General features: G+C 49.2%; 1 protein-coding gene across 5 annotated transcripts in view; it reads left to right on the top strand.

Annotated features, from left to right (window-relative positions):
* Nucleotides 1–12,515, top strand: part of CEP131 (centrosomal protein 131) — a 377,073-nt gene that overhangs the window by 45,588 nt on the left and 318,970 nt on the right. For all 5 annotated transcript variants that reach the window (XM_063961104.1, XM_063961102.1, XM_063961103.1 and 2 more), the window contains exon 4: nt 4,836–4,950. In XM_063961104.1, the coding sequence (XP_063817174.1) occupies nt 4,836–4,950 (115 nt within the window). The remainder of the gene's footprint in view (nt 1–4,835; nt 4,951–12,515) is intronic.

The raw sequence follows: 12,515 nt of genomic DNA, 5'->3' as shown, positions 1-12,515 counted from the left end.
CTGGGGCGCCAGGTCCTTCGGGGTCTCAGAAGCGCACCATATCCCAGATCGATGACACAGATACCGACACAGATACTGACTCTAGTGTCGACTATGAAGATGCAAAATTACAGCCGAAGGTGGCATAGGGTATACGGTACATGATTATTGCCATTAAAGAGGTTTTGCATATTACTGAGGAACCTCCTGTCCCTGACACGAGGGTACACATGTATAAAGGGAAAAAGCCTGAAGTCACTTTTCCATCCTCATTTGAATTAAGTGACTTGTGCGAAAAGGCTTGGGAATCTCCGGATAGGAGACCACAAGTTCCCAAAAGGATTCTCATGGCGTATCCTTTTCCACAAACTGATAGGATACGCTAGGAATCTTCGCCAAAAGTTAACAAGGCGCTGACACGTTTGTCAAAAAGGGGGGCACTGCCTTCTCAGGATACGGCTTCTTTCAAGGAACCTGCTGATCGCAGGCAGGAAATTACCTTAAAGCACATTTACAATCATTCCGGTACTATTGCTCGACCGGCTATGGCGTCGGCCTGGGTTTGTAGTACGGTTGTGGCATGGGCAGATTCCTTATCTACGGAAATTGACACCTTTGATAGGGATGCCATTCATATGACCATAGAGCATATCAGAGATGCTGCCTTGTATATGAGGGATGCTCAGAGAGACATTTGTTTATTAAGCTCCAGAATAAATGCTATGTCTATTTCTGCTAGGCGGCTCTTGTGGACCAGACAGTGGACGGGAGATGCCGATTCAAAGCGGCATATGGAGTCCTTGCCTTACAAAGGGGTGGAGTTGTTTGGAGACGGCCTCTCGGATCTTGTCTCTACGGCTACGGCTGGTAAGTCAAATTTCTTACCTTATGTCCCCCCGCAGCATACAAAAAAGGCACCTCATTATCAAATGCAGTCCTTTCGTTCCAATAAAAACAAGAAGGGACGGGGATCATCCTTTGTTGCCAGAGGGAACGGCAGGGGAAAAAAAGCTGCACACAGCTAGTTCCCAAGAGCAGAAGTCCTCCCCTGCGTCTGCAAAGTCCACCACATGACGCTGGGGCTTCCCGAGGGGAGGCAGATCTGGTGGGGGCTCGTCTTCGGTTTTTCAGCCATGTCTGGGTTCACTCGCAGGTGGATCCTTGGGCGTTAGAGATTGTTTCTCAGGGATACAGGCTGGAATTCGAAGACTTGCCTCCTCACCGATTTTTCAAATCGGCTCTGCCGGCTTCCCCGTCAGAGAGGGAGCTAGTGTTGGCAGCAATCCAAAAATTGTGTATTCAACAGGTGATTGTCACAGTTCCTCATCTCCAGCAAGGAGAGGGATATTACTCAACCCTGTTTGTGGTCCCGAAACCGGACGGTACGGTCAGACCCATTTTAAACCTGAAATCTCTGAACCTGTACTTGAAGAGGTTCAAGTTCAAAATGGAATCACTCAGGGCGGTCATCGCTAGCCTGGAGGGGGGGGATTGGATGGTGTCCCTGGACATAAAGGATGCTTACCTTCATGTTCCGATATTCCCCCCGCATCAGGCGTTCCTGAGATTTGCAGTGCAGGACTGTCACTACCAATTTCAGACGTTGCCGTTTGGGCTTTCCACGGCCCCGAGAATTTTCACCAAGGTAATGGCGGAAATGATGGTGCTCCTGCGCAGGCAGGGGGTCACAATTATCCCATACTTGGACGATCTCCTCATAAAGGCGAGATCTCGGGAGAGGTTGCTGGACAGCGTGTCTCTGTCCATGAAGACGTTGCACTTACACGGCTGGATTCTCAATATACCGAAGTCCCAGCTAGTCCCTACAACGCGTCTGACCTTTTTGGGGCTGATTCTAGACACAGACCAGAAAAAGGTTTTTCTTCCTATCGAAAAGGTTCAGGAACTCATAGCCATGGTCAGGAACCTATTAAAACCAAAAATGGTTTCAGTGCATCAGTGCACGCGGGTCCTGGGGAAGATGGTGGCTTCCTACGAGGCCATCCCTTTCGGCAGGTTCCATGCGAGGACTTTTCAATGGGACCTCTTGGACAAGTGGTCCGGGTCCCATTTACAAATGCATCAAAGGATCACCCTGTCTCCCAGGACTAGGGTATCTCTCCTGTGGTGGCTGAACAGTGCTCACCTACTAGAAGGTCGCAGGTTCGGTAATCAGGACTGGGTCCTGGTGACCACGGACGCAAGCCTCCGAGGCTGGGGAGCAGTGACACTGGGAAGAAATTTCCAAGGTCTTTGGTCAAGCCTAGATTCTTGTCTCCACATCAACGTCCTGGAGTTGAGGGCCATATACAACGCCCTGCGTTAAGCGGAGGAATTGCTTCGGAGAAAACCGGTTCTGATTCAGTCAGACAGTGTCACGGCAGTGGCTCATATAAACCGCCAAGGCGGAACAAGGAGCAGAATGGCCATGGCAGAAGCGACCAGGATTCTACGCTGGGCGGAAGGCCATGTAAGCGCGATATCAGCGGTGTTCATCCCGGGGGTGGACAACTGGGAGGCGGACTTCCTCAGCAGGCACGACCTGCATCTGGGAGAGTGGGGACTTCATCAAGAAGTCTTCGCATAGATCACGGATCGTTGGGGACTACCTCAAATCGACATGATGGCATCCCGTCTCAACAAAAAGCTAAAGCGGTATTGTGCCAGGTCAAGGGACCCTCAGGCGGTAGCGGTAGACGCTCTGGTGACACCTTGGGTGTTCAGATCGGTCTATGTGTTTCCTCCTCTTCCTCTCATACCCAAGGTGTTCAGAATAATACAAAGAAGCAGGGTCAGAACAATACTCATTGTTCCGGATTGGCCACGGAGGACTTGGTATCCGGAGCTGCAAGAGTTGCTCGCAGGGGATCCGTGGCCTCTTCCTCTAAGGCAGAACCTGCTGCGGCAGGGGCCCTGTCTGTTCCAAGACTTACCGCGGCTGCGTTTGACGGCATGGCGGTTGAACGCCGGATCCTAGCGGAAAAAGTGATTCCGGAGGAAGTCATTCCTACCCTGATCAAGGCTAGGAAAGACGTGACGTTAAAACATTATCACCGTATATGGCGGAAATATGTTTCTTGGTGTGAGGCCAGAGCTGCTCCTACGGAGGAGTTCCATTTGGGCCGTCTACTTCGCTTCCTTCAAACAGGAGTGACTTTGGGCCTAAAATTAGGGTCCATAAAGGTCCAGATTTCGGCCTTCTCCATTTTCTTTCAAAGAGAATTGGCCTCTATTCCTGAAGTACAGACCTTTGTGAAGGGGATGCTGCATATTCAGCCTCCCTTTGTGCCTCCGGTGGCGCCTTGGGATCTTAACGTGGTGTTGCGTTTCCTCAAGTCACCTTGGTTTGAACCACTCAAAACTGTGGAGTTGAAATACCTCACGTGAAAAGTGGTCATGTTGTTGGCGTTAGCTTCGGCAAGACGTGTTTCCGTATTGGCGGCTTTATCACATAAAGGCCCATACTTGGTTTTTCACGTGGATAGGGCCATCACTTTCTGCCAAAAGTGGTCTCATCTTTTCATGTGAACCAACCTATTGTCGTGCCTGTGGCTACACGGGACTTGGAGGATTCCGAGTCCTTGGATGTAGTCAGGGCTTTGAAGATTTATGTGACCAGAACGGCTAGAATCAGGAAGACTGAAGCTATGTTCGTTCTGTATGTGGCCAACAAGGTTGGCGCTCCTGCTTCAAAGCAGACTATTGCTCGCTGGATCTGTAATACGATTCAGCAGGCGCATTCTACGGCAGGATTGCCGTTACCGAAATCGGTTTAGGCCCACTCCACTAGGAAAGTGGGCTCTTCTTGGGCGGCTGCCCGAGGGGTCTCGGCACTACAGTTGTGCCGAGCAGCTACTTGGTCGGGGACAAACACCTTTGCAAAGTTCTATAAGTTTGATACCCTGGCATAGGAGGACCTCCTGTTTGCTCAATCGGTGCTGCAGAGTCATCCGCACTCTCCCGCCCGTTTGGGAGCTTTGGTATAATCCCCTTGGTCCTTACGGAGTCCCAGCATCCTCAAGGACGTTAGAGAAAATAAGATTTTACTTACCGGTAAATCTATTTCTCGTAGTCCGTAGAGGATGCTGGGCGCCCGTCCCAAGTGCGGACTTTTTCTGCAAGACTTGTATATAGTTATTGCTTACATAAGGGTTATGTTATAGTTTTTCGGTTGACCCGTGGCTATGTTGTTGTTCATACTGTTAACTGGGTAAGTTTATCACAAGTTATATGGTGTGATTGGTGTGGCTGGTATGGATCTCGCCCTTAGATTTACAAAAATCCTTCCTCGTACTGTCCATCTCCTCTGGGCACAGTTTCCCTAACTGAGGTCTGGAGGAGGGGCATAGAGGGAGGAGCCAGTGCACACCCAGAGTCCAAAGCTTTCTTAAAGTGCCCTATCTCCTGCGGAGCCGCTATTCCCCATGGTCCTTACGGAGTCCCAGCACCCTCTACGGACTACGAGAAATAGATTTACAGGTAAGTAAAATCTTATTTTTTTTTTTTTTTTTTTTTTTGCTGGAGGGACTTCAATTTGTTGGAACCCGCTTGCTATCATTTTTCAACCATTAAAAAAAGTGCAAGGATCATTCTTTGACATGTTTCTTTTGGCCCCTAACAGCCTTCTATATACTGTAGTCTTTCTTTTTCAGTTGCCACTTTTTTTGGGCCCCATCTTACAAATCATAAACTCGCTGGAATTGACCCCATAGAATTGAACCCAGAAATTGGATTCAGTTCTCTGGTGTCAATTAATGTGATTTGGTGGATAAACAGTGTCTGTCCTAACATCAAAATGAGTTTGCATTATCATCACTGAACTGTTATTCTATTCTGTCTCATTTTGTTTCAAATAGCGGTAACCCTCATGAGGATTTCATGGCCTTTTTTGATAGCAGTTCTATTGGACGGAAAAAATTGCATGGTCTGGCCAAAACCCCCCCAGAGAAAAAGACCACTTGGAATATTCTCGTAAGTTCCCTTTAGTATTCTCGTAAATACCTTTAGTACCTTCAAAATCCACAGTAGAATGTTTACATATTAAAGTTCTGTCAGTATGAAAGTTCTCCAGCCATGTTAAAAGTGTTGCTGTCTCACTTCTCCCTTACCCCCCTCAGTGGCACAATAGAGAATGACTGATGCTAATGAAGGGGGTATGTATGGTAATGGTAGGTCCCTTCTCATGTTAACCCTTCTAAGTCATTTGTGATGTCACAACCTCTCTAGCTGTTTGGAACGGTTAGGACAGGAATGTTCCCTGCACCTGCTGAAAAAAACAGAGCTATGACATTTTATAACCTCTGTGCTCAATTATAATGCTTGTTTAATATAAGAAGTAATACAGTGTAACTTAGTGTGGATATTAGATGTCACTTTAGATTTATATTACAGAAGAAATATTTGCTGTTATCTGATGCATAAAGCTACCATTCCTGTAATGTTTCATTGGGCTTTAAGGAAACACATTGCGTTGTGTAAAGTGTGTATCCCAAACTGTGGTCTCACGTTTTTTGTAGTACCCCTTTTTTACCACCAGATGTCCTGGTTACAGTGGAAATTAGTATAAAACTAAACAGGCTGAGTCTGTAACTGGGAGTTTTGTGTCTCTCTTTAATCATAAGAAACATTCCCAGCCTGGTCAGTGCGTTACTGGAGGCTTCATGGGTGCCAATACACAAGTGGGCTGCCTTCTCCAAAACTAGCAGTTCCACACCCCTCAGCTGTGTGTGCTGAGGTAATGGTGTTTCTCTGACGTCCTAGTGGATGCTGGGAACTCCGTAAGGACCATGGGGAATAGACGGGCTCCGCAGGAGACTGGGCACTCTAAAAGAAAGATTAGGTACTATCTGGTGTGCACTGGCTCCTCCCTCCATGCCCCTCCTCCAGACCTCAGTTAGATCTCTGTGCCCGGCCGAGCTGGATGCACACTAGGGGCTCTCCTGAGCTCCTAGAAAGAAAGTATATGTTAGGTTTTTTATTTTACAGTGAGACCTGCTGGCAACAGGCTCACTGCAACGAGGGACTAAGGGGAGAAGAAGCGAACCTACCTGCTTGCAGCTAGCTTGGGCTTCTTAGGCTACTGGACACCATTAGCTCCAGAGGGATCGACCGCAGGACCCGTCCTTGGTGTTCGTTCCCGGAGCCGCGCCGCCGTCCCCCTTACAGAGCCAGAAGCATGAAGATGGTCCGGAAAATCGGCGGCAGAAGACTTCAGTCTTCACCAAGGTAGCGCACAGCACTGCAGCTGTGCGCCATTGCTCCTCATACACACTTCACACTCCGGTCACTGAGGGTGCAGGGCGCTGGGGGGGGGGCGCCCTGAGCAGCAATAAAAACACCTTGGCTGGCAAAATAATCACAATATATAGCCCCAGAGGCTATATATGTGATAATTACCCCTGCCAGAATCAATAAAAAAGCGGGAGAAAAGTCCACGAAAAAGGGGCGGAGCTATCTCCCTCGGCACACTGGCGCCATTTTCTCTTCACAGTGTAGCTGGAAGACAGCTCCCCAGGCTCTCCCCTGTAGTTTTCAGGCTCAAAGGGTTAAAAAGAGAGGGGGGGCACTAAATTTAGGCGCAATATTGTTTATACAAGCAGCTATTGGGGAAAATTCACTCAGTGATAGTGTTTATCCCTACATTATATAGCGCTCTGGTGTGTGCTGGCATACTCTCTCTCTGTCTCCCCAAAGGGCTGTGTGGGGTCCTGTCCTCAGTCAGAGCATTCCCTGTGTGTGTGCGGTGTGTCGGTACGGCTGTGTCGACATGTTTGATGAGGAGGCTTATGTGGAGGCGGAGCAGATGCCGATAAATGGGATGTCGCCCCCTGTGGGCCGACACCAGAGTGGATGGATAGGTGGATGGTATTAACCGACAGTGTCAACTCCTTACATAAAAGGCTGGATGACGTAACAGCTATGGGACAGCCGGCTTCTCAGCCCGCGCCTGCCCAGGCGTCTCAAAGGCCATCAGGGGCTCAAAAACGCCCGCTCCCTCAGATGGCAGACACAGATGTCGACACGGAGTCTGACTCCAGTGTCGACGAGGTTGAGACATATACACAATCCACTAGGAACATCCGTTACATGATCCCGGCAATAAAAAATGTGTTACACATTTCTGACATTAACCCAAGTACCACTAAAAAAAAGGGTTTTATGTTTGGGGAGAAAAAGCAGGCAGTGTTTTGTTCCCCCATCAAATGAGTGAATGAAGTGTGAAAAAGCGTGGGTTCCCCCGATAAGAAACTGGTAATTTCTAAAAAGTTACTGATGGCGTACCTTTTCCCGCCAGAGGATAAGTTACGCTGGGAGATATCCCCTAGGGTGGATAAGGCGCTCACACGTTTGTCAAAAAAGGTGGCACTGCCGTCTTAGGATACGGCCACTTTGAAGGTACCTGCTGATAAAAAGCAGGAGGCTATCCTGAAGTCTGTATTTACACACTCAGGTACTAGACTGAGACCTGCAGATAGTGCTGCTGCAGCGTGGTCTGTAACCCTGTCAAACAGGGATACTATTTTGCGAACATAAGACGTCGTCTTATATATGAGGGATGCACAGAGGGATATTTTGCCGGCTGGCATCCAGAATTAATGCAATGTCCATTCTGTCAGGAGGGTATTAGAGACCCGACACTGGACAGGTGATGCTGACTTTAAAAGGCACATAGAGCCTTATAAGGGTGAGGAATTGTTTGGGGATGGTCTCTGGGACCTCGTATCCACAGCAACAGCTGGGAAGAAATTTTTTTACCTCAGGTTTCCTCACAGCCTAAGAAAGCACTGTATTATCAGGTACAGTCCTTTCGGCTTCAGAAAAGCAAGCAGGTCAAAGGCGCTTCCTTTCTGCACAGAGACGAGGGAAGAGGGAAAAAGCTGCACCAGTCAGCCAGTTCCCAGAATCAAAATTCTTCCCCCGCTTCCTCCGAGTCCACCGCATGACGCGGGGGCTCCACAGGCGTAGCCAGGTACGGTGGGGGGCCGCCTCAAAAATTTCAGCGATCAGTGGGCTCGCTCACAGGTGGATCCCTGGATCCTTCAAGTAGTATCTCAGGGGTACAGGCTGGAATTCGAGGCGTCTCCCCCCCGCCGTTTCCTCAAATCTGCCTTGCCGACAACTCCCTCAGGCAGGGAGGCTGTGCTAGAGGCAATTCACAAGCTGTATTCCCAGCAGGTGATAGTCAAGGTGCCCCTACTTCAACAAGGACGGGGTTACTATTCCACACTGTTTGTGGTACCGAAACCGGACGGTTCGGTGAGACCCATTTTAAATTTGAAATCCTTGAACACATACATAAAAAAATTCAAGTTCAAGATGGAATCGCTCAGGGCGGTTATTGCAAGCCTGGAGGAGGGGGATTACATGGTATCCCTGGACATCAAGGATGCTTACCTACATGTCCCCATTTACCATCCTCACCAGGAGTACCTCAGATTTGTGGTACAGGATTGCCATTACCAATTCCAAACACTGCCGTTTGGACTGTCCACGGCACCGAGGGTCTTTACCAAGGTAATGGCAGAAATGATGATACTCCTTCGAAAAAATTGAGTTTTTAATTATCCCGTACTTGGACGATCTCCTTATAAAGGCGAGCTCCATGGAGCAGTTGTTGGTCGGAGTAGCACTATCTCGGGAAGTGCTACAACAGCACGGATGGATTCTATACATTCCAAAGTCACAGCTGGTTCCTACCACATGCCTGCTGTTCCTGGGGATGGTTCTGGACACAGAACAGAAAAAAGTGTTTCTCCCGCAGGAGAAAGCCAAGGAGCTGTCATCTCTAGTCAGAGACCTCCTGAAACCAAAACAGGTATCGGTGCATCACTGCACACGAGTCCTGGGAAAAATGGTAGCTTCTTATGAAGCAAAATTCCATTCGGCAGGTTCCATGCAAGAACCTTTCAGTGGGACCTCTTGGACAAGTGGTCGGAATCGCATCTTCAGATGCATCGGCTGATAACCCTGTCTCCAAGGACCAGGGTATCTCTACTGTGGTGGCTGCAGAGTGCTCATCTTCAGGCCGCAGATTCGGCATACAGGACTGGGTCCTGGTAACCACGGATGCCAGCCTTCGAGGCTGGGGGGCAGTCACACAGGGAAGAAATTTCCAAGGACTTTGGTCAAGTCAGGAGTCGTCCCTACACATAAATATTCTGGAACTGAGGGCCATTTACAATGCCCTAAGTCTGGCAAGGCCTCTGCTTCAAAACCAGCCGGTACTGAACCAATCAGACAACATCACGGCAGTCGCCCATGTAAACCGACAGGGCGGCACAAGAAGCAGGATGGCGATGGCAGAAGCCACAAGGATTCTCCGATGGGCGGAAAATCACGTCTTAGCACTGTCAGCAGTGTTCATTCCGGGAGTGGACAATTGGGAAGCAGACTTCCTCAGCAGACACGACCGACACCCGGGAGAGTGGGGACTTCATTCAGAAGTCTTCCAACTGTTGGTAAACCGTTGGGAAAGGCCACAGGTGGACATGATGGCGTCCCGCCTAAACAAAAAACTAGATATTGCGCCAGGTCAAGGGACCCTCAGGCAATAGCTGTGGACGCTCTAGTGACACCGTGGGTGTACCAGTCGGTTTATGTATTCCCTCCTCTGCCTCTCATACCAAAGGTACTGAGAATAATGAGAAAACGAGGAGTAAGAACGATACTCGTGGTTCCGGATGGGCCAAGAAGAGCTTGGTACCCAGAACTTCAAGAAATAATATCAGAGGACCCATGGCCTCTACCGCTCAGACAGGATCTGCTACAGCAGGGGCCCTGTCTGTTCCAAGACTTACCGCGGCTGCGTTGGACGGCATGGCGGTTGAATTCCGGATTCTAAAGCAAAAGGGCATTCCGGAGGAAGTCATTCCTACGCTGATAAAAGCCAGGAAAGAAGTAACCGCAAACCATTATCACCGTATTTGGCTAAAATATGTTGCGTGGTGTGAGGCCAGGAAGGCCCCAACAGAGGAATTTCAGCTGGGTCGTTTTCTGCACTTCCTACAGTCAGGAGTGACTATGGGCCTAAATTTGGGTTCCATTAAGGTCCAGATTTCGGCTCTGTCGATTTTCTTCCAGAAAGAACTGGCTTCACTGCCTGGAGTTCAGACATTTGTAAAGGGAGTGCTACATATTCAGCCCCTTTTTTGTGCCTTCTGTGGCACCTTGGGATCTCAACGTGGTGTTGAGTTTCTTAAAATCACATTGGTTTGAGCCACTTAAAACTGTGGATTTGAAATATCTCACGTGGAAAGTGGCTATGTTATTGGCCTTGGCTTCGGCCTGGCGTGTGTCAGAATTGGCGGCTTTGTCATGTAAAAGCCCTTATCTGATTTTCCATATGGATAGGGCAGAATTGAGGACTCGTCCCCAGTTTCTCCCTAAGGTGGTATCAGCTTTTCACTTGAACCAACCTATTGTAGTGCCTGCGGCTACTAGGGACTTGGAAGATTCCAAGTTACTGGACGTAGTCAGGGCCTTAAAAATTTATATTTCCAGGACTGCTCGTTTTTTATCCTGTAGGCACCCAACAAAATAGGTGCTCCTGCTTCTAAGCAGACTATTGCTCGCTGAATTTGTAGCACAATTCAGCTGGAGCATTCTGCGGCTGGATTGCCGCATCCTAAATCAGTAACAGCCCATTCCACGAGGAAAGTGGGCTCATCTTGGGCGGCTGCCCGAGGGGTCTCGGCTTTACAACTTTGCCGAGCTGCAACTTGGTCAGGGGCAAACACGTTTGCTAAATTCTACAAATTTGATACCCTGGCTGAGGAGGACCTTGAGTTCTCTCATTCGGTGCTGCAGAGTCATCCGCACTCTCCCGCCCGTTTGGGAGCTTTGGTATAATCCCCATGGTCCTTACGGAGTTCCCAGCATCCACTAGGACTTCAGAGAAAATAAGATTTTACTCACCGGTAAATCTATTTCTCGTAGTCCGTAGTGGTGCGGGTTGTCTGCAATACTTGTATATAGTTATTGCCTAACTAAAGGGTTATTGTTGAGCCATCTGTTGAGAGGCTCAGTTATATTTCATACTGTTAACTGGGTATAGTATCACGAGTTATACGGTGTGATTGGTGTGGCTGGTATGAGTCTTACCCGGGATTCAAAATCCTTCCTTATTGTGTCAGCTCTTCCGGGCACAGTATCCTAACTGAGGTCTGGAGGAGGGGCATGGAGGGAGGAGCCAGTGCACACCAGATAGTACCTAATCTTTCTTTTAGAGTGCACAGTCTCCTGCGGAGCCCGTCTATTCCCCATGGTCCTTACGGAGTTCCCAGCATCCACTACGGACTACGAGAAATAGATTTACCGGTGAGTAAAATCTTATTTTTATGTAAATAAAGGCTCCCCAAAATCCCACTTTCTGCACCGGGGTACATTGTGTTTTACAGGAAAACATCGGGGTGTAGAATGGATCTTGATCCAGACGTACCAACAGGCTAAAGCTTTAGGCTGTCCCAGGATGCATTGGGGCCTCCCCTGTAACCCCGCCTCCAGTCACTGTGAGCTCAGTTTTGAGTTGGTGCCTGTAGCAGCAGGTCACCTAACGGGAGGCCTGAAAAAGCTTTTCTAACAGAAAATTTCTTCAAAACTGGGCTGTCAGCGCTGTATGTCATTTTGACACTTCAGCGCTGCAGCTCCATCATCTCCCAAGCGGCGTTGCATACTCCTGTGCCTAAGTTCCCAGGTACTTGCGGCGGAGACGCAACGGCTTTAGGTACACGGTCGCAGACGCTCTCCTGGTTTGCGTGGCTGCTACGGGGAAGAGTTAAGATGGTCCCCCAGGCGGGATTCGTCACTGAATCACATTCCTGATCACAGTCCAGGGAGACGGACTGTGACGCTGGCGTGGACACTGTCACCGAGCAGGGACCCCACTATATCTGCCAGGGCATAGGAGTACAGGTTGGGTGTACCAACTCCCCCATTGATAAGGCATCATTAGTACCGGTGGTGAGATCCAGCATAGTGGATTCGGCACTTGACCTGTAGCCTCTACCCGGCCCAGTACGACATCTACTGCAGATTTTCCCACCCTGGAGCTTCCCCACACTCTCCCGCACTCCCTGACTGAGACGCCGGGTGCAATCATAAAAGTATAGTTGCGGCTGGTCTCTGGGACTGCAGGGCAAGGTCTCCCTTGTAAAGCCTCCTGTATACAGCGCTGTGACTTTACAAACACTTGCGTATTCTACATGTCTTTATACAGACAGCGTTAGTTAAGAAAAAGTGTACCAAATACAGAATACATTGTACGAGTATTCTGATATATGCCTCCGGTCTAGGACCGCACTGTGTTATATATACAGATGGAGCCATTCTAGTCGTGGCTCCGTCTGTGACTAGGCGTCTGGACGGAGACTCGCCCCATTCACTTTAATGGAGAGCATCTCTGTCCGGGCAGGCGTGCCCAGACAGACGCTTACAATGAGAAGCAGCTGTATGCACTCCCCGGCATGACTAGGTGGACGGATCGCCTAGTCACGCCAGGAGTGCACGCCTGTGACTAGGCAGGCATAGATAACAAAGGC

This window comes from Pseudophryne corroboree, chromosome 3 (genome assembly GCF_028390025.1).
Source record: "Pseudophryne corroboree isolate aPseCor3 chromosome 3, aPseCor3.hap2, whole genome shotgun sequence".
NCBI classification, from domain to species: Eukaryota; Metazoa; Chordata; class Amphibia; order Anura; family Myobatrachidae; genus Pseudophryne; species Pseudophryne corroboree.
Note: the sequence above shows the minus strand (reverse complement) of the source record. Positions and strands in the feature narration are given on the sequence as shown.